Here is a 27532-nt window from a genome sequence, read left to right on the forward strand (position 1 = left end):
CTGCTGCAGACGTGAGTTAAAACTTCAGATTAACTCAATAAATCGACAGCTATCACAACATGCCCCACAGTAATCCCACTGACCTCCAGTGCCTCTCCCACAACTCAGTGCCTATTGCCGCTGCGTTCCAGGAGGCCTTCCCCAGTGCCAAGGTGGGCTGCACACACTCCGTCTAAACCTGCAGGAAACTGCCACACAATAGCTTTGGAAGCAGCAAACTTTGGGGCTCTGGCGGGTCGGTGAGTGCAGCAGATAGAGCATCTGTATTTCAACAGGTGGCAGCTGTGTTCGTCCAGGTGCAGATCACCAGCACGCCCCTCAGCCCTGAGCGTGGCCAGAGAGCAGGCGATCTCGTCTGTATACGTATGTAAACGGGCAACCACTCGCAAAGCGGCTGTGCGGTGCCAAGGAGCAGCCCAGCCAAAATCCCTGGAAGAGGCGGGAGCCTGATTGGCTCTCGCTGGCTGAGGTCAGGTGCTGTACTTTAAACAAGGAAAATTAAACTTCCGCAAAGATAAGGGGGCAAAACGGCAGCTGTGGCAGAGGTGGAGGGAGAGGAAAAGGTAACAGACGGAAATCCCTGCAGCGTCACAGGAGTGGATTGTCTCAGTCCAGTCCAGGGCACAGCAGTGTCTGTATCCGAAAGCCACCACCACTGCCATTCAGCAGAGAAGCCAACGCTGAACAAGCCCTGGAGACCAAGCTGTCTCCTCCCTAGAGGAGGCCTTCCAAAGGGAGGGGGTGGCACACTGCAGGGCAATCCCATCGCCCCTGCCTGCTCCGCATCATAGCAGAGGGCATCTAGCTCTGGGCCGGTCAATCCAGCACCTGATTCACTTCCAGAACTACACCTTAGAAAAGCAAACAACGGGAAGTTTGAATAAACAAACACGGGTGCTGGAACTAGGGGGTTGTCACACCCCCTGGCTTGAAGTGGTTTCCATCAGATTCGGGGTTTACAGTTTGGTTCAATGGCTCTCAGCCCCCCCACTATACAAATTGCTCCAATGTCACAGCCTGGGGGCTCCTGCCTCAATATCAGAAGGGCCTGGAGTCAGATTTCTGTTTAACACACAGGGGCGGTTCCAGGCACCAGTGCTCCAAGTGCCTGCCTGGGGCAGCAAGCCGCGGAGGGCGGCCTGCCGGTCCCTGTGAGGGCGGCAGTCAGGCTGCCTTCGGCGGCTTGCCTGCGGGAGGTCCGCCGGTCCCGCGGTTTCAGTGGCAATTCGGTGGCGGGTACGCCGAAGGCGCGGGACCGGCGGACCTCCCGCAGGCAAGCCACGAAAGCCGCCTGACTGCAGTGCTTGGGGTGGCAAAATACATAGAGCCGCCTCTGTTAACACATCAGCAATGGAGCAAGCTCTGAACGATGGGCAGACCTGGAGGATGATCCCAAATGATGAGCAACGGGTACAGGTGGAATCCAGCCAGACCAACAGGTGTCTCAAGGAGAACTTCTCCCCTCGCTCCAGCCTGCCAGGGCCTCCATCCCTGCGCTGGGGTGCGACATATCCCGGGGAAAATCTGGGTTGTCTGGGTATTGCCAGGATCTAGGCTCGACAGCTGCAAGTGGCTCGGCAGCACATGATATGAAAACGCCGTGTGATTTAATTATTAGCCAGTCTAAGTTATTAGCCAATCAGGAGGCTTTTACTGTGTTATTAACCAACTGTACTTGATAAAAGAATAATACTTGGTGAGAATAACCGAGACTATATAAACCCGACCACGGCTCTTTTGGGGAACATTGATTGCTAATTTGGCTCCTGAACCACTGAGGTCTGAGTATCACTGTTCTAGGGCAACAAACCCCTTGGAGCCACTTCTGGCTAGTCCTTCCTTTGCAGGAACCAGGGACCTGCTGGAGAGATCGTCTTGTTCAGATTGGTTCCTGCTAACTGGAGGGGGATCAGGCAATAGGGGGACTTTTTAACATCCTTCGGACAACACATAAGCGATCTCCTTGGCTGCAGACAGGGTGCGAATAGGCAGACCTCCTGTCTCCAATGCAAGGTGGTGTGGCTGGGGCTGGAATCCCCCAGGTGCAGCCCCCTGCCAGAGGGGGACGGGAGGGCAGATGAAATCTCCTGGGCTAGGAAGGAGTGGGGTGGGATGGCAGGAAGGGAGGGTGCCCTGTGAAGCTGGGGGGTGCAAAACCCCATCAAATCAGCTTGGCTTTAACACAAGACAAGGTCTACGCCTCCTAATCACATATTGCACCGCTTAGCAGCTCCAGCATGGAGGCTTTACAATAACCAACTCTCCACACATCCATGCCCAGGTTTTGAGAAAAGACGCCCAAGCACGTTTGCGGCAGAGAGCTGGAGCAGGCAAGGGGTCCGGCAAGCAACCGACGGGACCCTCTCTGCACTTTTCCCAGCTCCAACCTGCAGCTGACAGAGACAACTCTGTGCTTCTGCACCCGGCTGAGATTCCAGGACCCGGCTTCCCAGCTCGGCTCTCGGGACAAGCAGCAGTTTTGCGTTACTCATTAATGTCTAGGCTGCACATCATGTGTCACACACACACACACGGGTGTCAATTTACCGCCCCAGAAAACAACCCCCGGGGCTTGTTTACGTCGCAGCGAGCTGGTCCCCAGCCGCGAGGAGCCCCCGGGAAGTTCGCTGGAGCAGCCGAGAAACCTGCCCGTTGCTTTGCAAGTTTGGAAACCCCCCCCCCCCCAGCCGCCGCCCGCAGCCCGTCCAAAAGGGATCCGCAGCCAGAAAGTGACATCCCCGCGGAGCTGCCCAGCGCGCCCGGAGGGCGGCCGGGTGTCCGCGCAGACCCGGCCAGCGCGCGTGGAGAGAGCGGGGCGCTCTTTGGCAGATCCTCGGCAGAAGCTGCCGGTCCGGGGCTCCCCTCGCCCCTGGCTGCTCCCAGCGGTCACTGGCCTTAGCGGGTGCAGGTGGGCTGCGAGCTGCGGGATGATCTGGGGGTCCCCTGGCTGCCCCCCCAAAGCAGGACTTTCCCCCTCTTCCCCCAGCCGCAGCGGGCAAAGCGCCCCGCCCGCCGCCCCTGCCCCGGGACACCTTCGGCTCCCCGCGCCCCGGTTACCTTCGGTTCCCTTTGGGTCTGGGCCGGTTCCCCCCGGGGCGCGCCTTGCTCTGAGCCGCTTCCCCGCGCCGCTGCGCTTTAAGCCGCCGGGCTGGTCTGCGCTCCCTGGCCCGGGGATCGGGTGTCAGCAACTGGCCGCGTCTGTCAAAGCGGCTCCGCTCCCCCTCCCGCGGCGAGCAGGAGCCGGGGACTCTGCCTCCCCCCCGCTCCCCCCCCGGCTCTGCCGGGCTGGGAGCCGCTCCGCGAGCAAAGCACATTGGGCCGGGCTGCCGCCAGGTCCTAGCGCTGCCCGGCCCGCCCAGGGCGCCGGGTGGCTTTCACTTTCTCCCTGCCCTCGGCGGCTCATCATTGGCCCAGGCCACAAGAGCCAAGTCCCCCCTGGCCCAACGTGGGGTGACCAGAGATCCCGATTTTATAGGGACAGTCCTGATAGTCGGGGCTTTGTCTGACATGGGGCCTGTCCCACTCCCCCCAGCCCCCAGCCCGAGTTTTCACACTTGCTCTCTGGTCACTTTCCCCAGCTTCAGCCGGGCACTCTCCTTTGGCTGGCAATGACTATTGGCAAGCTCCGGAAAGGGGAACTCCCCCACTAGAGACGGGGGCTGAATCCTGTCGCCAGACATCCCCCTGGAGCGCCCACTGGGTGAGGGGGGTGAACAGGCCACACTGCCACTCCCGCGCTCTGCAGCTGCTCTCTGCCCTGACCGTCCCTCTGGGGGGAGATGGGACAGATGTGGGGGGAGGACTACAGCGATCCACTTGCCTGAAGCCTGCTGCGACTGCTCTTGGTAATCTCTGGCCTGGAGCAGAGTCTGCACCCCAAGGTGTGTGGGTCTCCCACCCCCTGTCTCCAAGCTGGGGACTAATTACATGCCCCTTTAGCCCCCCAGAAGGATCCTGGCTTGCTCTGTTTCTCCCCTCCCCTCCCTGCCCAGCTTCGCCTTCGGCAAGATCCTTCTGTGACATCATAATCCTGTCCCCATGACATCACAGGCTGCTGCCATGGAAATGATAGTGATGTCACAAATTCATCATTATGATGTCCACTGGCTGGGATGGGAAGAAGCGACCCCTGCTTCAAACACAGATACAAGTAAACAGGTCTATGTATTTTCCCAGGTGCCTAAGGGAGTTAGGCACTTTGGACTTCACCAGGATCGGCACACCCACTTCCTTTAGGCTCCTTGGAAAAGCCCAGGAGTGGGGGGTGGGAAATGATATCTCAGAACTGACCACAGGGGACCATAATGTGCAGCACTGCACCTCTCCACCATGATCTGGAGGAAGGGCGGGCTCACTGGGCCCTTCCTTATACTGTCAGCTATACTTTTGTTTGCCAAAGCTTTGTGCGGCTTGGGGGGCAGGGGGAGGGGAGTATCCCACAAATTCCCTGCCCTGTAGGAAAAGGCATGAGGAGCTCCCATTCTTGGCACATCGCTAAGGGAGGCCAGATGGTCTATGTAGCTCAGTTAGGCATAAGGCCCCTGTCACCAGAGTATCACAATCCTTAGCGGATTTCACCTAGCAGCATGGCTATTACCTTCCTTTCACAGATGGGGAACTCAGGCACAGAGAGACTATGGGACTTAACAATGTCACCTGTGGAGGAGCAGGAACTGGAACCCAGGCCTCAAACGTCCTAGGCTAGTCGTGCTCTAACCACTGGAGCATCCTTCCTCTCCACTGGAGATCCGGATTCGATTCACTGCTCTGCCAGTCTCTTAGGCCCAGATCCTCATAAGGATTTAGATGCCTAAAGTCAATGGGAGTTGGGAACCTAATTACCTTTGAGGATCTGGGCCTTTGCCGCTCTGTGCCTCAGTTCCCCACCTGTATAATGGGGATAATCCCAGGGATGTAGTGGGGATACAAATTGTGAGGGGCTCCAATCCGATGGTGATGGGAGGTCAGCTAGATAAAATAGATAGCAAAGAGGATGTTCCCGCACTTGTGACTGGACAGGTTAAGGACTACAGTATGGAGACGGTATCAACCAATGTGGCCATGGCTCATTTCTACCAGGTGTATAGCCACCCCGTCCCCTGCCACCTACATCGAGCACAGTGGAATGGCAGGGCATAGCGTAGTATCTCGCCACGCTCGTCGCAGGGAAGTCAGCCCCCTGGCTAAATAGCATCTCGCCTCTTTCATCTGTTTTTTTTAAAGGCATTCTTTAAATATATATCCAAGGCTGAGCGCTAGAATCACCACGCCGGCATTCCTGCCTGTGTCCGTCTGAGCTGGGGGAGGGGAGGGGATGGCTTCTCCGCTTTATTCCATTTGGAGTTTTCTGTTCTCGGTAACTAAGGGTTTGGTTTTGTGTGTTTCCATTTTTAATAAAGGGAAGCTGGGATGGCTGGAAAGTGCCAATGCCACAGTCCCGGCGAGTGAAACCCACCCAACGGGCACAGCATGCGGCAGGAATGGTACAATCCTTTCTCCACACGCTGCTCCACCCATCTGCCTCTAGCCAGATCCAATAGGAAGGGCAGGTTCATCGTCACTGGCTCAAACGGTCCCACTGGTCCTGACACTGCCACCAGAGGGCAGCACCAGTCGTGAACATCTCTCTACTGGGGATTGCACTCACACCAGTATGGGCATCTCACAAAGGCCTCCTAAGAGCCAACACGCGGCAGCCGGGCTGTTCCCGTCTCTGGCGCATCTGTCTGCTGAGCACTGTGATTGGGTTTTGATTCCACTGACATTACTGGGAGCCCTTTTTTTCTGCAGAAAAAATGCCCACGGGGAAACCTTGAAAGCTGCCCTGATGTCGAGACAATTATGGAATCATAGAATGTCAGGGACCTCAGGAGGTCATCTAGTCCAACCCCCTGCTCAAAGCAGGACCAATCCCCAGATAGATTTTTGCCCCAGATCCCTAAATGGCCTTCAAGGATTGAACCCTTCAAGGATTGAACTCACAACCCTAGGTTTAGCAGGCCAATGCTCAAACCACTGAGCTATCCCTCCCCACCAAAACAAGGAAAGTGACATACCCAAGGTCACACAGCTGGTCAGTGGCAAACAGAACCCAGGTCTGCTGAGTCATAGTCCAATGTACTACCCACTAGACCACACTGCCTGTCCTCAAGATCACACTGCCGGCCCTGCCATCAGGGCCGGCTCCAGGCACCAGCTTCTCAAGCAGGTGCTTGGGGCGGCGGCTCCGGAGAGGGGCGGCACGTCCAGGTATTCAGCAGCAATTCAGCGGACGGTCCCTCATTGCACCTGGGAGTGAAGGACCTCCTGCCAAATTGCCGCTGCAGGTCGTGATCGTGGCTTTTTTTTGTTTTTTGTTTTGTTTTGGCTGCTTGGGGCGGCCAAAACCCTGGAGCCGGCCCTGCCTGCCGTCTTCTATATTTTCTCTCTTGTTACCTAAACTTTTTTTTTTCATTGCTGGGGGCATCTGGCTCAAACCAGGCCTTTGCTTTACAAGGCTTCAGTGTCTCCAGGCATTTATTCCCCAACTGAAGCAAAAGGGCCTGATCCTGCATCCAAACATGGATATGAGACCTGACCTCCCAATGAGTTCCTGTAGCAATCCTGATAGCTCACAGGCAGTGACTTACCGTGGTCTCACTTGGAGGAGAAGGAGCCGGGATGGACAAAGTGTTTCCAAAAAAAACCCCTGTTAAGTTGCTTTAAAATTCCAGCTGTGCTTTTGAAATTGTGGTGTGTGTTGTGAAAGCGCCAAGGTTGGATCCAACGAACCCTGACCTTTCTCAAAGCAGAGCTCCCGTCCTGAATGGAGAACAGCAGCAGACCGGGAGATATTTGGAGCTGGTTGGTCTGGCTCGCAGTGTCCTGCACTACCCTCGCTGCTGCCAAAAGATTAGCTAATGGCGCACGCATACAAATCGTATGGCCAAGGTTTTCAGAAGCAGCTAGTGATTTGAGATGCCTCAATTTTTGAGAAAAGCAACAGAGGCTCCTGTGGCACCTTTGAGACTAACAGAAGTATTGGGAGCATAAGCTTTCGTGGGTAAGAACCTCACTTCTTCAGATGCAAGTGCCTCCATTTTTGAGGTTGCTCATCTTGAGGTCCCTCAAAGGAGCTTGATTTTAAGAAGGCAGGTTCTGCACTTTCTGATGATCAGGCATCTCAAGTCAGGAACCCAAATCCAGAGCTCCCCCTACTCACGAGTCCCTTGAAAATCCTAGCCTATATGGATAGATAAAATAAACTGGGTGGGGGGTACTTGCAAATCAGGGTGCAATTGACACATCTGCTTTTGCAATATTTGGCAATTGAGATAATAACCGATCAGGAACAAAATGTCAAGAATGATGGGAAATGTGTTAAAATAACGGTTCCCGGGTCTGTAATCCCAGAAGGGTGATGCTAATACTGTAAGAGGGGTTACCACAGGCTTGAGGTTACAGCGAGAATACAAGGTTGGGGGTGTTATTGACAGAGGATGGTTTTGCAATTGGCTGCATTTTGAAAGGATGGTTCAAAGGGTGGTTAGAGCCAGAAAAGTGAGACAGTTACAGCCCCACAAAGGTGATCCTAATTGAACGGGTGCAGATGGAAGTGAAGGAATTGAGGAGATTAAAATAAAGCATCTAATTTTTAAATGAGAGCTTGAACTATATGGGAGTGGCTAGCCAAAGGGCAAGTCATGGGGGACCGAGCCGTTTGCTTGTAGATCACCAGTTCTAACAGAGCCCAGGATGGGTAGTGACCACAAGTTATCCTCTGATGGCTGATCAGGGACTGGGATGAAATGAATTGGACGTACCACTCCCGCTACAAGCAGACAGGTGTCCACATCCCAGAAAAAGCCACTGGAGTTGACCAGAGCCAGCATCCTTCCTGGCAGCCTCAGCGAAGGACCCACAGACTCACTAGGCCAAGGCATCCTTCCTTCCACAAAGGACTGGGGGGGGGGGGGGGGGCGTGTCTGTTCTGTGGCTAAGGGGAAGGTTGCAGTGTCCGGCGAGGGTAACCCAGCACCTGGCACTGAATTCACACACAGAAAAGGATCCGAGAAGCTCCAGCAGCTCTATCAATCAACCGGGCCTTTAATCAGGGAACATGAGATGGCTGCTTCCTGTAAATCACATCTCTCCCCCCCATACACCCCCCACACACACACACACTGCACTTGGAAAGATTCGGGATTTCCATCTGTTGAAACTGTGCGGTAATGAAGAAGCTCCAGGCATCCACGCCCCTTAGGATGTCACTGGGCTTTCCCCTAGGAAATTAGGGTGGTTGGGTGTTTTCCTGTGTCTGACTGGGCAGGTTGGCCAGGGGATTGTCCCAGGAGGAGCTGTGGAAATCACTCTACTTGGCTAAGGGGAGATATGATTGAGGTCTATAAAATCATGACTGGTGTAGAGAAAGTAGATAAGGAAGTGTTGTTTACTACTTCTCATAACACAAGAACTAGGGGGTCACCAAATTAAATTAATAGGCAGCAGGTTTAAAACAAATAAAAGGAAGTATTTCTTCACACAACGCACAGTCAACCTGTGGAACTCCTTGCCAGAGGATGTTGTGAAGGCCAAGACCATAACAGGGTTCAAAAAAGAACTAGATAAGTTCATGGAGGATAGGTCCATCAATGGCTATTAGCCAGGATGGGCAGGCAGGGCCGCCGAGGGCGGGTTCAGGCCCCGGTGAAAAAAAATTTTCGGGCCCCCCAGCAAGGGCGGACCAGCTAAACAGGGCCGATGAGAAGTGGGGGAAGCCGGGCCCTGGTAATTTGTACCGGCTTCCCCCGGCCCTCTCGTCAGCCCTGTGGGCAGGAATGGTGTCCCTAGCCTCTGTTTGCCAGAAGCAGATGGGAATGGGTGACAGGCAATGGATCACTTGATGATTCCCTGTTCTGTTCATTCCCTCTGGGGCACCTGGCATTGGCCACTGTCAGAAGACAGGATACTGGGCTAGATGGACCTTTGGTCTGACCCAGTAGGGCCATTCTTATGTACGGATGGTGGATAACACGTTAGGCCCCCAATTATTACGCTTAGCCTGGGTGACACATAGCCTTGGAGAGGGGGTGTGACAGAGCCGTGTGGGAAAGGGGGAAGAAGGCGCTTTGCTTACTTGCTTTCCGTGGCTCGCCAGCAGGGTAAATGAGGACTCGTTTAACCTTCACCACTTTCCATTCTTCGCTGGGGTCAGCTCCGGTGCTAGCCCCAGAAGGAAGCAGCTCTGGGGCAGACTGTGGGGAGTCTCTTGTAGCTGGGTACCCACCAGCAGATGCCAAGCCATAGCTGTGGAATTTGGGCCCCAGCATGTCTCCATTGGTATTCCTGCTCTCCCGCTGGAGATGCTCTCTCAATTTTCCTCCTGGCAATTCATTCTTTTCCTCCTGCTCCTTCGGATTAAAAGGGCAAATGGCTGCAGTTGGCTGGCACCTTTGGTTGCCTTCCATCTCTTTCTCCTGCTGCAGAACCAAACAGCCATAGCCCACTTCTGGGTCCACCTGTAGAGTTTCAAAGCCATAAGAATGCTGGCACCTTTCACTGGACCCAGCACAGCGAGGCTGAGGTTGGAGACAAGGCTGCAGTAACGTTGCCTTCAGCATTGTACTCTCTTTCTGCAGTCTCTTTGGGCAGGGTTCAATGCTTTATGGCCTTTCAAGAGTCTTAAGGCTCAGCCTATTGTCCATACTCTGGGGACTCTCTCCTGTATGGGATAATCCCATAGAATAATCCACTGTTGCAGGGGAGAATGTCCGGGTTACTTGTGGGAGCTGATCTTCACCCTAACCTGAGAGCTTTCCCGTACATTGGGATATGGGTGTTACTGAGAGCAGGTGTGGTTTCTTTTTTCAAAGAGGAACCACGTGTTTTTAGCTGTGAAGTCTGAGTCCCCAAAGACCATTTGAATCTTCTTTGTTTTTCACTGCAGTCCCCAGATCTCCTAGCAGGGGAGAGTGGAAGACTGGACTGAGGAAACATCAGGGAGGAGCCTTTTCTGGGGATTTTCCTTTTCCAAAGGTGCATCAGGCAGATGAGGCAGCTTCAAAGACCAGGAACCTGAGCGAACAAAACAGAAAGCATGACAGATGTGAGCGTATCGGCAAATATGGGCCTGCTCTAGTCTGAACCAGTGCGGCGATTCCTGTGATCCTAACACTGCACACTTCATCTAGGGAGAATTGTGTAGAAAAGAAAATAATAATGATCCAGATGTTCCCTCCTATTAAAATAACATAAGAGGGGGGCCTGGGAGAGGCAGTCTCTGCCAGGATCCGCTCACGGAATCCCCCCACATCACCCTCCCAGCTCCCAGGCAGCAAAGGCCACGTGGCCCATCAGGAAACCTCCACGATCATATCTTTGAGGAGTGACCTGGCCCGTGTGATGTGAGAAAAGGAGAAGGGCTGTGGTGATGTGCTGGAACTCAACGTGCCCTGGGGGAACAAGGAGACAAGAAAGTTGCATTCTGTAGGGGAGAGAAGAGAAGAGAAAGACCTGATTAATTTATTAGTACTTAACTGCAGGGTTGCTGGGTGCCTGGATTCCCCACTGCCATGCGAGGAAAGGGTTAATTCCACTCCTCTGCCAGGGCCTGTATTAGTTATCTTATTCATCACATTCATCCCTTGTGGGTTTTTTGAGGATGAGATGACAAAGCCCTGAATCAGGTTCTATTGATGACTCAAGACCAGTGATAAATTCCACACGTTCTGTGGTGGCAGCATTACTGCTTCTCCCTGTCCAGTTACATCCCCAGGCTAATGACCTCAAGGGGAATAGAACAGAAAGGAATTCACGGGGCAAAGAGGGAAGGCTGACCTGGGCTCTGCATTGGGCCTGGCTGGAAGCAGGGGAAGAACCTCTATTCCTGTCCGTACCATATGGGGTCCACCCAGCATGGGACAGGGGAGAGGAGATTTCTGTCTGTACCATACAAAATCCATCCAGTGAGGGCACCAGCTAGGACGTGATAATATTTCGAACTGGTCTAGGCCCTCTGGCCATGTTACTGAATCCATAATAGTAAGAGTTGGGGGAGTTCTTTCTAACCCAGTGTTAACCCGGGATTCCTGGCTAGAGCAGAGAGAGATGAGCCATGTTATCTGTCTAAGGAGTTTTTTCTGCCACCGCTCAGTGTCGTGTCTGGGTGCCCAAAGCAATAGCAAAGACCCTAGTGGGCTTCATAGAGTCTGTGGCATTGCTCCTTGTTCAGGTTTCCACTCTGTCTGGGTTACAGTTTGGTCCGACTGTTTTGTTTCAGGTGGGGGCTGGTGTGGAAGGGGGTGGCGGTGATTTGAGGATCAGTCTCGCTGTGGTGGGAAGGCTCCTTTGAAGCGGCCCTTCAGGCTGTTTGCATGGTTTGGTGAAATAGCATCTAACTTGGCTGATGTCTGGTCACACCAGACCAGGAACAGCAACGGTGCACTCAAGCCCACTCCGACTAGCTAATGACAAAACTCCCATTGACTCCTCTTGGTAGCACCCGGCTAAGCCAGGCTGTGTTGCAATATGGATTGACTAACATGGTTTCAGGGCAAGCATGGACAGGACCATAGTTGTTTCGCTCTCCTTGCCCTGAGCATTAGCATGGGTGCAGAACAGGGTGCACAATAGCAAAGTGTGTCTGTTAAAGGAGAAGGGTAACAACATGTGTGGGGCAGGGTACGGGCTATCATGTGTGTAATGGCAGAGTCCAAAGCAGGGGAAATGCCCCTGGAGGGAATCCCTTTTGATCTGTTTAATTACATAAAATCCAAAAGCCCTGTGCTTATATCACAGCCCCGTGGTACTTAAGTGTCATTCCTTAGTGCACTGCCATTCAGAGACCTCTGCCTAATTGTGATTATAGTAGGACCTCAGACCCGTATGGTACACGCCCAGAACCAAGAGATGGCCCCTGCCCCAAAGACCTTACAATCTAAGTATCTATCTCTATGTCCATTATATGCTGGAGGTCATTTATATCTTAACTGGGACATGCTGCAAGCCACCTGATGTCCCTTGAGCCACCTGGACCTGCCTTTTGTCATCTGAAGAAGGCTCTATGCCTCTGGTTTATCTGAAATGTGGGCAAAGAGAAAGTTGCCTAAGCTAACCAAACCATCCTAGTCTCAACTGCTCAGTTGATTGTATGACAACTATCCACAGAGGGTTCCCTTTCAGAATCTCTTTCCTCCCTCCCATCACTAGAAGGTTTCATTAATGGACTAGTCATCATGGCAATATGCCGGCATGAAGCACATGAATAATCTATGCCCTCTCATTCAATCCCTTTCCCCCCCACAAGCTTCCACGAGAACCCGTATCAGTCTGAAAACCTTCATTCAAAGGTGCGTCCCATTTCTGAGCAGAGACTTCAGCATTCTTCATGCCTTCACATTTCAATTTTCCCTTTGGGCTGAGCCCAATTTGCACACGGAAATGGAAATTTCCGCAACATTTCCAAACGAAACCTCTTGTTTCACCAGAGGTGTTTCATAAGGAACAAAAACTCTGGTGGGTGCAAAATGGCCTGAAATGAAATTTATGGCCATTTTTCACACGCAAACATTCACCACAAAATTGTGCCCAGTTATGCCTGTTCCCCAGCAAATACTCGTCATGTAGGGGCAGGTTCCGATGTCATTACTAATTATGAGTAGTACCTTACGGTGAGCTGCTCCGCTGATTTCAGCCGGGCTACTGAAGGAGCCAGGAGCCTCTCAACATGGGTAATGCCAGCAGAAGCTAGCCTGAATTGGTAACCTGACTAGGAAAAGAATATTTCACTTGACTTGTCCATGAGCAGAGGAGGCTCTTGCTGCACCTCTCACTCTCCAAAAACTCCTCTCGCTGCTCAAAAGCAAGGGCGGCTCCCGCATCACTTCACTCCTTCAAGGACAAGCCGCTGTGCCGAGCTGAAACAGACTGTGCTGCCCCGCATCGACTGACTGGCACGTCTGCGTGGAGCGGGCGAATACAAATGGGCCACAACCTTCCTGGAGAACGGCTGCTGTTGCCCCTGCTGCACATAGGATTAGCTGGGCCCTCGCTATACGAAGCCCAGTATGGGGCAGAACCCACGAGGCGGAGCAGGAGGAGGAACTGAGCAAAGCGGGGAGCCAGGAGGGCAAATCCCCTATTTCATTTGCCGTTCAGTGGCATTTACAAGGAACCTGAGACTAGGGATGACCAGACAGCAAGTGTGAAAAATCAGTACGGGGGCGGGGGAGGCGGTTAATAGGCGCTTATATAAGAAAAAGCCCCAAATATCGGAACTGTCCCTATAAAATCGGGACATCTGGTCACCCTAGCTGAGACAAGGGGCTAGTGTTCGTTTTCAGCTTCTGTGTCAGTCAATGGCCCTCTCAGATATTTAAATACAGGTCAGTGACTTATCCAAGGAACACAACTAATTAAACTTTAATGGTCCAGATCCAATTTGGGGCTGGGCTGAACTGCCAGAGAATAGGGTTTTCATACCTGGATTGTAACTATAGCAAATTTCCCTTAATTGCAGGCTGGGAATTCCATCTACATCATAAGATAAGAAAAGCCGTACTGGGTCAGACCAAAGGTCCATCTTGTCCAGTATCCTGTCTTCTGACAGTGGCCAATGCCAGGTGTCCCAGAGGGAATGAACAGAACAGATAATCATCAAGTGATCCATCCCGTCGCCCATTCCCAGCTTCTGGCAAACAGAGGCTTGGGACACCATCCCTGCCCATCCTGGGTAATAGCCATTGATGGACTTATCCTCCATGAACTTACCTAGCTCTTTTTTGAACCCTGTTATAGTCTTGGCCTTCACAACATCCTCTGGCAAAGAGTTCCACAGGTTGACAGTGTGTTGTGTGAAGTAGTACTTCCTTTTATTTGTTTTAAACCTGCTACCTATTAATTTCATTTGGTGGCCCCTTGTTCTTGTATTATGAGAAGGAGTAATAAGACTTCCTTATTTACTTTCTCTATACCATTTGTGATTTTATAGACCTCTGTCATATCCCCCCTTAGTCGCCTCTTTTCCAAGCTGAAAAGTCCCAGACTTATTAATCTCTCCTTATACAGAAGCCGTTCTATACCCCTAATCATTTTTGTTGCCCTTTTCTGAACCTTTTTCAATTCCAATATATCTTTTTTGAGATGGGGTGAAGAGGCACCGAGCACCCTCCACACCTAGTCAGCACTTGGCCGGAGCGGGGCCCTAGGAGAACAGACTTTGGCTTCGGTAAGAAAAGTTCAAGTTTTAAACTTGTGCCAAGGGGGCAGGGAAACAATCTTCCTCTCCATGGTCTATTTCTCTTCCGACTCCACTGCATCTGACCCTGAGCAAACTCCGCCCCCCACCCACCCCCTCCGGCCACCCCCGCAAAAGGGAAAACTCAAGTGAACGTTCTGCCTCCTACACAAACATTTTTGGCAGGCGCTGGCGGCGTTCGTGCTGCCAATCCCTGCGAGAGGGGCCTGACGAGAGCCTCCCGTATGACAGCCCCATCTGTTGCCAGCACAGCTCAACGTGCCCAAGCCACCCCCAGCCTCACGGGGCCCTCCAACCTTCCAGGAGGGAGGCTGGCGTGGGCCATGTTCATGAGTCAGGATGTTTTGGGGGAGGCTGGAGTGGCTGGCTGGTGATGAACAAGGCGTCGAGGGGTCCATACATTGCTCCTAAAAGTGCCCATGATGTACCCAGGTGCTAAGGGGCACATTTGCAAAGCGCTTGGCGAGTGTCATCAGACTTGCCCTTGTGACACCCCTGGAACGGCCAGTAGATGACAGAAATGGCATGAAGTGTTCAGGGCTGGATAGCCCCCACAGCAAGTCCCTCCTGCAGAGGGCACAGGAATTGGCGGACGTGTGTTGGCACTGCCAGAATTGCCTACCCCTTGCTCCATCGGGAGCAGCTGAGTTTGGCTGCCAGCTTGTAGGGCTGGCAGATCCCCCAAGAGCCCTCAGAACTCAGGGCACCCACCTCTGCATTAACTCTGTGCCTCCATAATACCTCCTGTGTCCCTCCTCCCTCTCCTGGTTGCAAAGTGGAGCCATGCTGCCTTGACTTCCTTTGCTCCCCAAGTTCCAAACAGCAGCTGCACCAGGACAGGTTGATTTTGGGGAGACTGGAATGGTTGGCTGGTGATGAACAAGGCCGTGAGGGGTCTGGCTCTCACACTGGGGGTGAGATTAAGGTCAAGACAGGGTCCAGTGCCTATATTGAAAAGAGCCCGCCATTATGTCTAGCAGCTAAGGGGCGCATCTTCCCCCCCCTTGTGGCCCTCCGCAAGCTGGGTCCCATAAACCAGCTACAGGGATGCACCGTCCATCTGCTGGAGCCTATTGGATTTAGCACCTTTCATCCAAGGATCTCCAACCTCTTTGCAAACGAGAAGCATTACTAGGTCGCAGGGAAGTTGGGACTATTGTCCTTTGAATTGCAAATGTGTCAGATGAAGTGCAGAGAGAAAACAGAAGGGTAAGGCCTAGACCCCGGAGCCAAGAGACTGGCATCTGGGTCCACGCTCTCCCTTCCTATTAAGTAACCTTTCTGGGCCTCATTTTCTGCACCTGTAAAACAAGGAGAATGATACCGCCCTGTCATCCTCAGCAGGGCCTTGTGCAACCTGATTCAGTCCCGCTAGGATACCACGCTGAGATCCTCACAGGGAAGGTGCTGTACGAGAACAAAGCGGTATTAAATTACTCGCCCAAGGTCATGCTGCAAGCCAGTGGAAGGGACCCAGGAGTCCAGGCTCCAAGTCCCCAGCTCAAATCACAAGGTCAGACCCTCCCTTTCTAAAATAGCCCAGCAGCTATCAATGCGGGAATCCTCACCCATCCGTCTGCGCCAGCAGCGTGCCCCGCGCTGTGGAACTCGAATAGTCCGGTCGGAGCACCTCTCTCGCTCAGAAATCCCAAGCTGTGGGAAGCTCGGAGGCCAGTCCAGGCTGGAGTTCAGGGCGAGGGAATTGCTCCCTCCCACACCCACTTACATTGGGGTGAAGACCGGCCGCTCCACAATGGAACTGACATGCCAAGCGGGAGCCGTCAATGAGAGGGGGCGTCCCGGTAGGACTCCCGGCGCAAGGGCTGCGGGGCCTGCTTGATGCGAACAGGAGACTTTGTTACTGGGTTCCACGAAAGGCTGTCAGCAAAAGGAGAGAAGGGCAAAGTGGCCAGGTTGCTTCCTCTCCTCCCCACACCTCCCTGGGGCGAGTCCCAGGTCGGATACACCAACGAACCATGGGGGAGGCAATGGCTCAAACAAAAGGTCCTGGCAACCAGAGGGTCTTGGATTCTAATTCCAGCTGGGTCACTGGCGCATTCTGTGCCTTTGGCCAAGTCGTTGATTTCCTCTGGCCACAGTCCTCACAGGCCAGCTAGAAAATGAGCAAGAACCTTCTGGGAAGGCAAAGGCAACCCCGGAGCTGAACAGCTGGCTAGACCAAAGGAAAGTGCATTACCTCACTAGGAGCTAGAAGGGGGCAATGCTGGCCCAGAAATGGGGACAGGGTTCCTTTAAGCGGACCAGCTGATCTCCCCAGATGCCATTCCGGGTATAGCTGTAACTGAGTGCTTGGGGCGGAGCCAGCGCTGACAGTGCAGCCCTGTGCCCAGGCGCCCTCCATCTGTTGCGAGCTCAGATCAGATGCCCACCTCTCCCTGTGTTCCCGGGGACCCGGCCAAGACGGGTTGAAATGCTGCCTGCGGTGCTGGACAGCCGGCCAAACCTTCCTCTTCGGGATAAACCTGCCCTGTCCTTGGCGTTCTCCTTGTCCCCCTAATGCCTCCTAGCCCACAATGAGAATGGGCCGGCTGTGATCCACTGAGAGCATGGGGCCGAGAGGACTAGCCAAAGGCCCTCAGCAGGGGAGACAAGACATTCCCAGTCAGGGGATACTGAGACAGCTCCCTCCCTAGTGGGAGACTGGCCAGTTCCCTCCCTGTAGGACGTCGTCTCTGGGACAGCCCTGTCCCAGCAGGGGACGGGGGTGTCTGTAGGAAAGCCCTTGCCGGCATGGGACAGGGGGATGGTGTCTGGGACATGCCTGGGGGCATCTCTAGGAAAGCCCCTGGCAGTGTGGGATGTGGAAAGGGTGTCTCTAGGATACTCCGTTCCAGCATGGGACAGCGGGATTCTTACCTGCCCTCAGGCAGAGGCTGCGGGACCTGCCTGGCCTGTGGCGATTTTATTCTTTCTCCCTGGCTTGCTGTAGCCCCAGTGAAGGGGCAGGGCCAGGCTGGCCTTGGAAGCCTGCCCGAAATCCTGATGTCAACGCTCTGCCCTCTGCAGTGTTTGATGCAATATGAAAAACAACAAGAGTCTCCCGTGGCTGATTTACTACCTTGGAGGAAACCAGGATGGAAAAAACAATATTCCAGAGCGCCTGTCCTCAGTGCGCGCCTCGCAGTCAGGGACCCCGCGACCTCCCCCTTCCTGAGGGAGTGGGGGCGCCGGTGCTCACTGGGCAAACCACCAACACCTGGGAAAACCCCTGTCCCTGCCTTGCATCAGCTGAGACGTGGAAGCATGGGGTTTGGGGGTGGGGATCAGGAGAAGAGCAAGTGGCTGGAGTGGGGCTGTTTGGCGGGTGTCTCGTTGGCACCGCGCTGCCGTCTTTTCAATTACCTTTGCGCCGGAACGGAGCTGAGGAGACGCTGCAAAAATTGAGGCGGAGGGGAGAATAGTGGGGGGTGGGAGGGGTATCCGTTTAAACCCCTTCACCCACTGCTTCACTGCAGGAGCTTCCAGGCCTGTGGGCTCCACCCCATGCCCACCTTGCCGTGATCCTCCCCCGCCTCAGGACTCCGTGGGATGCAGTTAGTTGAGTGAAAGGAGAAAGAGGATCCTCAACAAAGCGCCAAGGCCTCTTGGAGCCTGATTGCAGCTACTCCCCGCAGCCCAGGGGCTATTCCCGCTGCTGGCCCCTGATAGTTGTGGGGTCATGAGTCTCTTGGGCGCTCAGCTAGGGGCACGAAGCCAGTGGCTTCCTGGCACTGGCTGACCCATGGTAGCTCCCTCTGCTGACCCGAGCACTTGGCCTAGAGGTGATTGAGAAAAGGCTGATGGGGGCGGGAGGTAGGAGTGACACTGGGAGGGTGGGGGGTGCCCCATGCACAGGTTCCCCTCCTGGTGCGAGGGCTGCCCTCGTGTTGTCCCTGGGCACTTTGTGCAGCTCTGCCCCGCGGTGCGAAGAGGGCAGCTAGTTTGTATTTTGTGACAAAAGGATCCTTCCTCCCATGAGCCCCAGAGGGCCCTCACATGCGTATGGGCCACTCTGACTAAATACCATCCCAAACCCACCACCCTCGCAGGGTCCCAGACCCCGGCTCCAGCCCAAGCCCGAACGTCTACACAACGATTTTTCAGCCCCGGAGCCCCAGTCAGCTGACCCGGGCCAGCCATGGGGGTTTTATTTTTGTGGAGCTGCGCCCTGAGTGCTGTCGCTTAGCCTCTCAGAACTAAAGTGGAGTTTAAATCACGCATCACCGTGTGCTGGTCTTCTGCCCAGGAGGGAATTTCACTCCTAAAGCCCAACCCAGCTTGTGTTGGCACCGTACAGACACATAGCGAGAGAGTCCCTGCCCTGGAGAGCTTCCAGTCTAAGGAAACAAGACAGACAAAGGGGCAGAGCGGAAACAAAGGCACAAAGAAGCTAAGTGACTTGCCCTGGATCCCGCAGCAGATCAGTGGCAGAGCTGGGACTAGAACTCACGTCCTACTGTTATAAAAACAATAATAGGTACATTGTGTGTGTTTATGACTGAGATGGGCTCAAATCAGGGTACCGGTTTGCTCCCCACTCCCAAACGCTGGGGAAGTTCAGCTCTGAAGCCAAATCCTGTGACTTGAACCGACCTCTATTTTGAGCCAAAGCAGAAGGCCGGATCTGGGCACCAATGAAATATGCGGAAGTTTGGACTCTGTTCAGGATCTGAACTTTGTGACTCAACATATATCTGATACAGAGGGAGAAATGGGAGTTTTGCAACATACAGCCTTGCAAAATTTATCAGCCCAGGCACCTGCCCTTAGCCGGATGATTTACGGGAAAGAAAACCTCATATTTTACACACCTTGTCCAAAAAAAAAAAATTTACTCAGCCTGAGTGAGAAGGATTTTGCAAGGCTGTGTATGTACAGACATTTGCAAATGCCATATACTGCCGATCCTCCTCCCTCCCTTTGCTCACCCACACACTCAACCTTCTCGGCAAAGATTTAGCAGATGCTGTACGGAGGTCTGACGTTCCTAAGACTTCAGGACATTTATAAAATATACAGCTGAATGTATGCTAGCATCTGAGGAAGAATCATAAATAACGAAAGCCAAACCACGTGTCAAATAAAGGAGCAAAGTGTGTTTTGTGAGGCGGTATCCCACTTTGTTTTTTTAACGTATGTTCCCAATAAAACGGGCAATATTCAGCAACTTGCAATGGGTTTCCCAATCAGCAGTGCAAATTGGCAAGGTTCTGCTCTGTCGTTAAAATCCGCACTGCAGCTGGAAATCAGTCCCTCTTTTGGCCATATTATAACCACTGTGCTCTATTTCACAGCTTCAACATGGTCGATATGAAATATGACCTGTAAACGATGCAAAACACCAAGATAACTTGAAAAGCCGACTTAAACAAGACTGCAGTATGCAAAGTAAGTAAGCGATGATTGGCAACAGAGCTGAGCAACATTTTTCGCCTGAAACATTTTTTGGCACAAAATGCAGACACTGAAATGTCACATCAATTCATGTTGATTTTGTCGAATTGTTCATTTAGGGGGAAAAAAAACTTCTGAAAAAAATCAAAATGTTTTGCTGATATTTTGGAAATGAAACATTCTAATTTTTTTTTTGGTTCAAAACAACTTTTCATGTTGAAATTTCCATTAATTTTATTTTAATATTCAAAACCATTAAAAATTGCCAAAATGAAACATTGCTTTTTGAGTTCAAAAAAACGTTTTGTTTGACCAGAAAGTTTTTTTCTGACTTTTCAATTTGCCAAAAATTTTCACTTTTGATCCAACCTGAAATTGTTCCCCTCCCCCCCCCCCAGACTTTTTGAAATGGCCAACAAACCGAAAAATCCATTGTTCACCCCACTGTAATTGACAGTTCCTTATGAGGTCACAATCCCACCACCCAATCGCTGTAGAAAACTGTCTCAATATTACCTCCCCCACCCTGTCTCTCTTGAAATCAAATGGTAAGCTTCAAAAACAGCTAGAGTTTTTTCTATTTGATCAGTATTATTTGCACTATAGCAGCTCCTGGTGACCCCAACTGAGATCAGAGCCCCATCGTGCTAGGCACAGTACCGACACATGGTAAGGGACAGTCCCTTCCCGGAAGAACTCACACTCTAAATAGACAAGGAGGGAGAAAGGATTCCTATCCCCATTTAGCAGCGGAGACAGGAGTTGAATCTAGATCTTCGGAGGCCCAATGCCTCTGTTTAGCCTATTGCCCTAGAATCTTACCAAGAAAAAATTGCATGAGGACAACGTTATGCCTCACTTTAAATGTGTAACTAGAACCTGGCCTTCCAATGGAAGCTGGTACAGGTTGCTGTCTTTGTTAGGGACCTCCTGGCCTTCCCTTCCCTTCCTACCCTGAGCCTCCCTAGAGGGCAGCCTGCATCACACTGGCTTCTTACCGCCTCGCTGCGGCATCACTTTGCCCTCTCCCTATCCTGGACCTCTATCCTGTGACAAGATTGGGGCCCAGTAATGCTCTAGCAAGACAACTGGTTTTCCTCATCCATGCCAGGTACTTTGACCCTGCATGGCTGGATGGAAGCACTCAGGGCCATGTTCCAAGGGAAGTCGAAACAAGAGCCCCTGGAGCAGGTGTCTCCAAAGCACCTGCACATGCTCGCAGAACAATTGCACTCCTGGTGCAGCAGATAACCAGCTGTCAGGTCCCTGAGAGCACACCCACCTTCCGATCCTGCCACACCATTACCGAGAGCCAGGTGTTTCCACGGCACCTTGAGAGATGCTTCATGGGTATCTTGCTCCTTGAGGCCAGCACTCCCTTTCCTGGACAAGCAAGGGTCACCCATCAACCAGGGCCTACTGCTGCTGCTGCAAGATTCTGAGTCCCTTCATCGCTCATTGATGTCACTTACTCAGTCCTTACTCAAGCAAACTTCCTTTGAAGTCAATGACCCAAACCCAGAGGGGCAGGAGCAGAGCTCTGGCAGCTCCTCTTGAAATTGCTGGGAGTTTCATAGAATCATAGAATAACAGGGTTGGAAGGGACCTCAGGAGGTCATCTAGTCCAACCCCCTGCTCCAAGCAGGACCAATCCCCAACTAAATCCCCAACTGGCCCCCTCAAGGGTTGAACTGTGCTGGGAAACAATGAGTGAGTAAAAACCTCAGCATTTGGCCCATTGACTTCCCTGGGGCCTAAGGGATACTACAGAGGTGAGATTAGATAGGTGCACAGACAGGCTTGGCTCCACAGTGAGAAGACAGGGAGTTACTCTGAATTTGTAGCGTGTCCCTGAGCTCCGAATCTGGCCCATAGCGAGGTTGCTCTGTGAACCCTCTGATGATACTACAGCATGGTCCCACCGTATCTCGAGAAATGGAAATTACATTTTTTCCAGTATAGGAAATCAGTCAAGCTTCATTTCATCCCAGTTCCATCTCAGGCACTAACTGTTCTGGGCAGCTTCATTCCGCTAGCCTTGAAACGGGGAAGCTAGTTTGAACATATCCCATTTTGTGAGCAATACAGACGCGATGATGCTATCTGGCCTGGTCATTGTAATAAGTGACTCTGGTGGTTTCCCACTGCTCTCCCCAGCACAGTCATATCCTGAGCAACCGTGAGACATTTCCACTGCCAGAGGGGTAGCATGACAATCCGAGCACACCCACCGTGGCAGCTGGACTGTGCAACTAACGGTAGTACAGTCTCCCTGTGAGACAGGTCTGCTTTGAAAGCAAGATCTAATCTAATACTATTGCATTTCAAAGCCAATGCGAGGGATTTCAAATCAATTCATTGCGTTCGGTGACAGATGCGGGGGCTGTGGTGGTAATGACTGGTATGAAATATTTTCACCTTCAAAGGGAAGTTCCAGAAACGCCTGGACATGTTTGTAACAGGGAGAGAACTCTGCAGAAGGCAGTTTTACTGTCTGTCCAGTCGGGTCTGGAATCTGAAAGCTCGGTAGCAAGGGGTGTGTGAATATTTGTGTGTGTGTGTCAGTCTGGATCTAGTTCTCGCAAAATGCCTGTGCGGTAGAAAGAAACACACTGAGGGCATATTCAAGCCAGTCCAAACAGCCCCCAGGCTGTCGGTTCACTCCTGGATTTTCTGTTTTCTTTATCATCCTCCTTTCCTGCTCTCTTTAACCCCTTCCGTGCAGGACACTCTGTTGGCGGACCAGCTCTGTGAATGACACCCCTTATGTACTCCAGCTCCAATTGATGTTCTGTGGTCCCAGAACGGCATTAGCAAGGGCTGAGCCTCAAAACTTTCTTTGTGCTTATCTGCACCTACGGAGGTGCCTTTCTCCCCTGCACCAGCTCCAGGGAGCCTCATCAGACTCTGCATCCCACTTGCCCACCCCCAGTCTAAGTCTTGCTTTCACTGCATCCCTATTTCTTCTCCATCTCCCCCACTCCCTGATCCTTCCTCCTGTCTTGGCTTTTTAGATGAGCTTTCCACACCTTTACCAGCTCCTCTGTTGGGCCCCAATACAGCGCCCTCTGCTGGCCATCTGAGATTTCCCCCTCCGCAGCTTCTTGCCGAAGGTGCACTGGATGGACGTAGCAGGGAAGCGGTATCCTGAGCTGAATGCCAACGGGGGGGGGGGGGGGCATGTGGGTGACACCTGCAGATGCAATCCCCCACCTGTTCACTTCCATCACTTGCATTTGGAAGTGTTTTTGGAGGAGGAGTGGGGCAGCCCTACCTCTGTATCCTATGCTCCGTCCCTACAACACAGAACCAGCTGGTTATTTTAATAGGGCCAAGCCCTGAAGCTCTTACTCAGGTAACTCTCCCATTGGACCCGATCCTGAAAGTGCGCTGAGCACCTGCCAATCCCACTGACGCCAAGGGGTGCTGTGTTTGCGGAAGCCGCTCAGGATTTGGAGAAGGAAGAAAGGAGGATTTCTGCTCCCCGGGAAGTGATGGGAGCCCCACGGCTTCAGCCGTTTAACCCGAGACTGGACCAAGCAGTGGCGAACATTGTGCGGGGAAGAGCCCTGCACTGGCAAGGGGGGAGGGACTGGGTAGCCCAATGGTCTTTGCCCATCTCTCCTGTGGCATCAGCAAGGAGCGGCGCCATCTCCCCTTGAAGGCAGCCTGTGATAGGCCAGTGATGTGACAGGAGGACAGGACTCTCCGATCGTGTTGCAGTAGCAATTCTACCACATGGCATTTCTCATCCTCTCATTTCATCTCATTCCCGTTCCTCCTTCCCTCGCCTTCTACCTTCGTCCCCCCACCACTCCAGAGAGACATGACGCCTCCTGGCAGCCTGGTTGCACACAGGGACAGCTCACATATTCTATGGGATTCTGAAATGGGAGCAAGGGCCTTTCGCGGTTGGGATAGATATCGACCCTTTCACACATCCAGGATCTGGCGGAGGGGGAGAGGAGCCACAGATAATCCATCGGCCGCATTTACTTCACCCCTTCCCTCCTTGGGTGGGAGGGCGTCCGTATCTGGAGCGACTGGCAGCTGGGAGCATTTTTTACAGGGACAAAGACCAATAAGTGTGCCCAGCAGGACAGCTTGGCCTCTCTACCGGCTCCCCTTCTGCCTAGTCACAGAATTGACCATGTACCCCACAGGAAAAAGAAAGGGGAGCTGGTAGGGAGAAGGGGATCAGCTCACCCTCTCCAGCCTGCACACAGGGTCAGTTTTATTTCTCTGGTGGCCTCAGACAGCGGAATCCAGAGTCCTTCTGCCCAGAGCTACACTGATTGGCTCCTTCTAGACCATCTGATATTGCTCTCCCTTATTGCCCAGCCCCTGGGTAATGAAAGGGATATTGTTCGGGGCAGGAGGGGGCTCACACATCCTTCCCTGCAATAGGTAGGAGGAAATGCCTTGCAGTTACACATCCTTAGAGCTAAGCCCTTGAGCACATGAATGGCTACCAGCATCCCTCAGCCCAGCTAGGACAGTCCTGCTCCACGGACAGCATTTACAACTCACAGCCAGCTGCTGTGTCAGGGAGGAACGGGCAGTTGCATTTTGAGGGGTAGGAGGGAATGCCTTGCCTCAGTTTGCAACCTGCACTCCATGGAGTAACTCCAGCTGGGAGCTAGTCTATAGATGGAAGAAGAAGTTCCCGCAGTATCATTATTACTCTGATATCGCACTGTGCTTTCTCTTTCCCTTTCCCTCTGCCCGGCTTTCTTCCGCTCTTTCTCCCTGTCCTACTTTCCTTCTTCAGCAGGAAAACACCAAACATCTGATCGCCATGTGGTTTCCTCACCCGCTGTCTGCTCATCTGGAGCCAACCCCCAACCTTGTCTATTCGCCATCTCCCCAACCCCTACCCTACTCACTTACCTGCTTCTGGAGAGCGATGTCCCCAAGGCAGGGTGGGCACTGCCAGGCTGAGAATCTTCCTTCCCCGGCCACTTCAGCCTGCATCTCACAGAGCAACTGGGTCTCCTCTGTCTCCCTCGGCAGCCTGAGCAGGAAAGGAGGAGGGCAGGGTGAAAAGGGGGGAGAGGGGAGGGGGGGAGAGAGGGAGGGAGGGGGGAAAGGAAACTTTAATAGCACAGAGCCCCTTTTGTTTCCAGCATATGGTATATTTCGGACATACTGAAGGCATTAGCCACCTATATGAAAGCGCTTACACTGGAATAGAAATGCAGCCCGTATCCAGCTCTCCGGGAAAGCATTCCATCAGGGATCTGGAGCCTGGCAAAATCTAAACAGAAAAGGAAAAACGGGCAACTTCCAAAGCCGTCAAGGTTTCTCTTTCACCTGGACACAGTTCTTCCGAGCTCTCTGGGGCTGTTCCCCGCTGAGCCAAATGATTGATTACTTTTAGCAGCGACGTCACCCCCCGAAGAGTAAGAGATCTGGAGAATTCCAAAGCAAAAGGGCCCCTGTCACAGACTGTGACCGCTGAATTACAGGGAGAGGTTGGAGTTTGGTTGTCCCATTGGGGCACTTGTAGAGTGAGCCAAACCCAAAGACTGCAGGCAAAGCGTGACAGGTGGTGGTAATGGAGCTGTGGTGGGACCCGGGGGACTATGCAGTGTTGGTGCCAAAGGAAAGGAAGTTTCCCTGTTACCCCCATTGTGTCTCAAAAGCCCTGTTGGACTCTCCAGAGGCCGTGTCAAATGACTTGCAGCTTTCGACAGCTCTAGTCACTCAACTGGTCCAGTAGGGAGGGGAGGAGGCAGAAGGGTGGATGACATATCTGCCGCTGGCCTAAAGCAATGTAGAGACAGGTCTGGAGCCATGGACCAAGTGTCAAAACCTTCCACGCTGCCCTCTCTTGCTCAGCAGGCTGTAGGGGAATTTGCCTGCACCTGCCTCTTCTTCACTAGGGCTGTCCTTTAGGAGCTCGTCATAGAGAAGGCTGGTTTTGTGGCTGAAACAGGGGCCTGGGACGCAGGAGTCCCTGCTCTGCCTAAGACTTCAAGTGTGACCTTGGGCAAGTCACTTCATCTCTTTGCACCTCAGTCCCCTTTGGTACAATGGGATAATACTTTCTCTCCCTCTGTGTCTGCGGTCAATTGCAGCGGTGAGCTATTTGAGGCAGGGGACATCTCTTGCTTTGTATTCATACAGTGGCCTCATTTGGAGCCTCTAGGTGCTACCATGATACAGCCAATAATAAATAAATAATCATCTGTTTCTACATAAACCACTGGAGGTGTCAAAGGGGGCTGGGAGGAGTTCATTCATTCTGCAGTATCAGGGATGTCTACACTACACCCTAAACCCAGGCTGTGACTCAGGTTTGAGCCCTGGCCCCTCTTCTGTCCACACACAAATCAGGCCGACTTAAGTCAGCAAGCACTCAGGACATGGGACTTAGGGCCCTGGTAGAGAGAGAATCAGAGCCCGAGTCCCACGAGACTTGGGTCCAAGCCCTGGCATTTTGCAGCGTGGCTGCAGCTCAAGCCGCAGACCTGACTCAGAAGGTCTGCGCACCCTGAAGTCATTAAACCATGATTTGAGGATTTCAATGGTTCAGACACAGGTTTGATATAGGAGTGGGTGGGTGAGATTCTGTAGCCTGCATTGTGCAGGAGGTCAGACTAGATCAGGGGTCGGCAACCTTTCAGAAGCGCTGTGCCGAGTCTTCATTTATTCACTCTCATTTAAGGTTTCGCGTGCCAGTAATACATTTTAACGTTTTAAAGAAGGTCTCTTTCTATAAGTCTATAATATAACTAAACTATTGTTGTATGTAAAGTAAATAAGGTTTTTAAAATGTTTAAGAAGCTTCCTTTAAAATTAAATTAACATGCAGAGCCCCCCGGACTGGTGGCCAGGACCTGGGCAGTGTGAGTGCCACTGAAAATCAGCTCACGTGCCACCTTCAGCATGCGTGCCATAGGTTGCCTACCCCTGGTCTAGATGATCATAATGGTCCCTTCGGACTTTAAAGTCTATGATTCTATGACAGTGCAGCATGTGAGACCTGGGTCCCGCCATTGAGAGCCCAGGTTTAGAATGCAGTGTGGACACTCAAGCATGGGCTTGGAAATACAAGCTCAGGTCCCCCAGACTTCGGCTTAGCGTGCAGTGTAGACATGCCCTCCGAAGCCAGAGCTCCCCGTGTCAAAGTGCTTCTCTGGTGCTGAGTCATTCTGGCCTAGTCGCGGGAAGGGAAGAGTGAGCAGTTCGGAGCAATAGGCTGTTTGCACACAAATAGCTTGCTAATCAGCAGGCAAGGAGCAGAGAGATAGCACAGCCCAGGGCAATGGGAAACACACACTGCCTGATTTGGTTGTTTGCCTCTCTGTGGTGCACTAACACAGTGGGGGCTGACGTGCAACTTAGGGTTCAAATGTGACCTATAGAATCATGCAAGGCAACACCCGGGAACCTTCCCCTTCAGCCCAGAGGAGTGCCCAGGGCAGAGGCCAGAGGTTCCAACAGGAAACGCCCCGTCTCACTCCAAGCAGCAGGTGCAGGCAGTGCAGACTGGTGGTGCCGGAACGCCATGCTCCATGAACCAGTGCCTGCTGGGATCTGGCAGAAAAACACGGATGGCTGCAATCTGCCCCAGTCCATACAAACGAGGTGCACGCCCCGGGCTTCTGGCAAATGGCCAGCGTGGCCCTTGGATAGACAAACCTGGATATGACCATGCCAATGTCAGCTCAAGGCTTCCATCCCGTCCCCCTGGCTGCCAAACCAACACCTAGCCAAAGGGGCATGAAACCGATCCAGTTTCCACAGGCAGCACAGCAGGGCTCCCCTCTGCGCCAGAGTCCGAAACAGGGCGTCTCTCCCCCAGCATTCGTACCTGTGGCCAGGGCCGGGGGAAAGGCATTGAAATGAGAACGTCCTGATGAGCTCTGCGACTGGACTCAGGGGAAAGAGCTTGTCGTC

At 52.8% G+C, this 27532-nt stretch overlaps 1 protein-coding gene across 6 annotated transcripts in view; it reads right to left on the reverse strand.

The window, feature by feature from the left end:
• SYNPO (synaptopodin) overlaps nt 1-24641 on the reverse strand; it is a 58413-nt gene extending 33772 nt beyond the window's left edge. Inside the window, exons 1-3 of one of the 6 annotated variants that reach the window (XM_034778361.1) lie at nt 17111-17253; nt 15960-16065; nt 9116-10053 (exon numbers count right to left, since the gene is read on the reverse strand). In XM_034778361.1, coding sequence (XP_034634252.1) covers nt 9116-9599 — 484 coding nt within the window. In that variant the 5' untranslated portion in view covers nt 9600-10053; nt 15960-16065; nt 17111-17253. Of the gene's footprint in view, nt 1-9115; nt 10054-14944; nt 15639-15801; nt 16112-17110; nt 17254-24517 lie in introns of those variants that run through there. The other 5 variants (XM_034778357.1, XM_034778358.1, XM_034778359.1 and 2 more) reach the window with 5 other exon arrangements.
• Between the last annotated feature and the right edge of the window lie 2891 nt (nt 24642-27532).

This window comes from Trachemys scripta, chromosome 8, assembly GCF_013100865.1.
Source record: "Trachemys scripta elegans isolate TJP31775 chromosome 8, CAS_Tse_1.0, whole genome shotgun sequence".
Taxonomy (NCBI): domain Eukaryota; kingdom Metazoa; phylum Chordata; order Testudines; family Emydidae; genus Trachemys; species Trachemys scripta.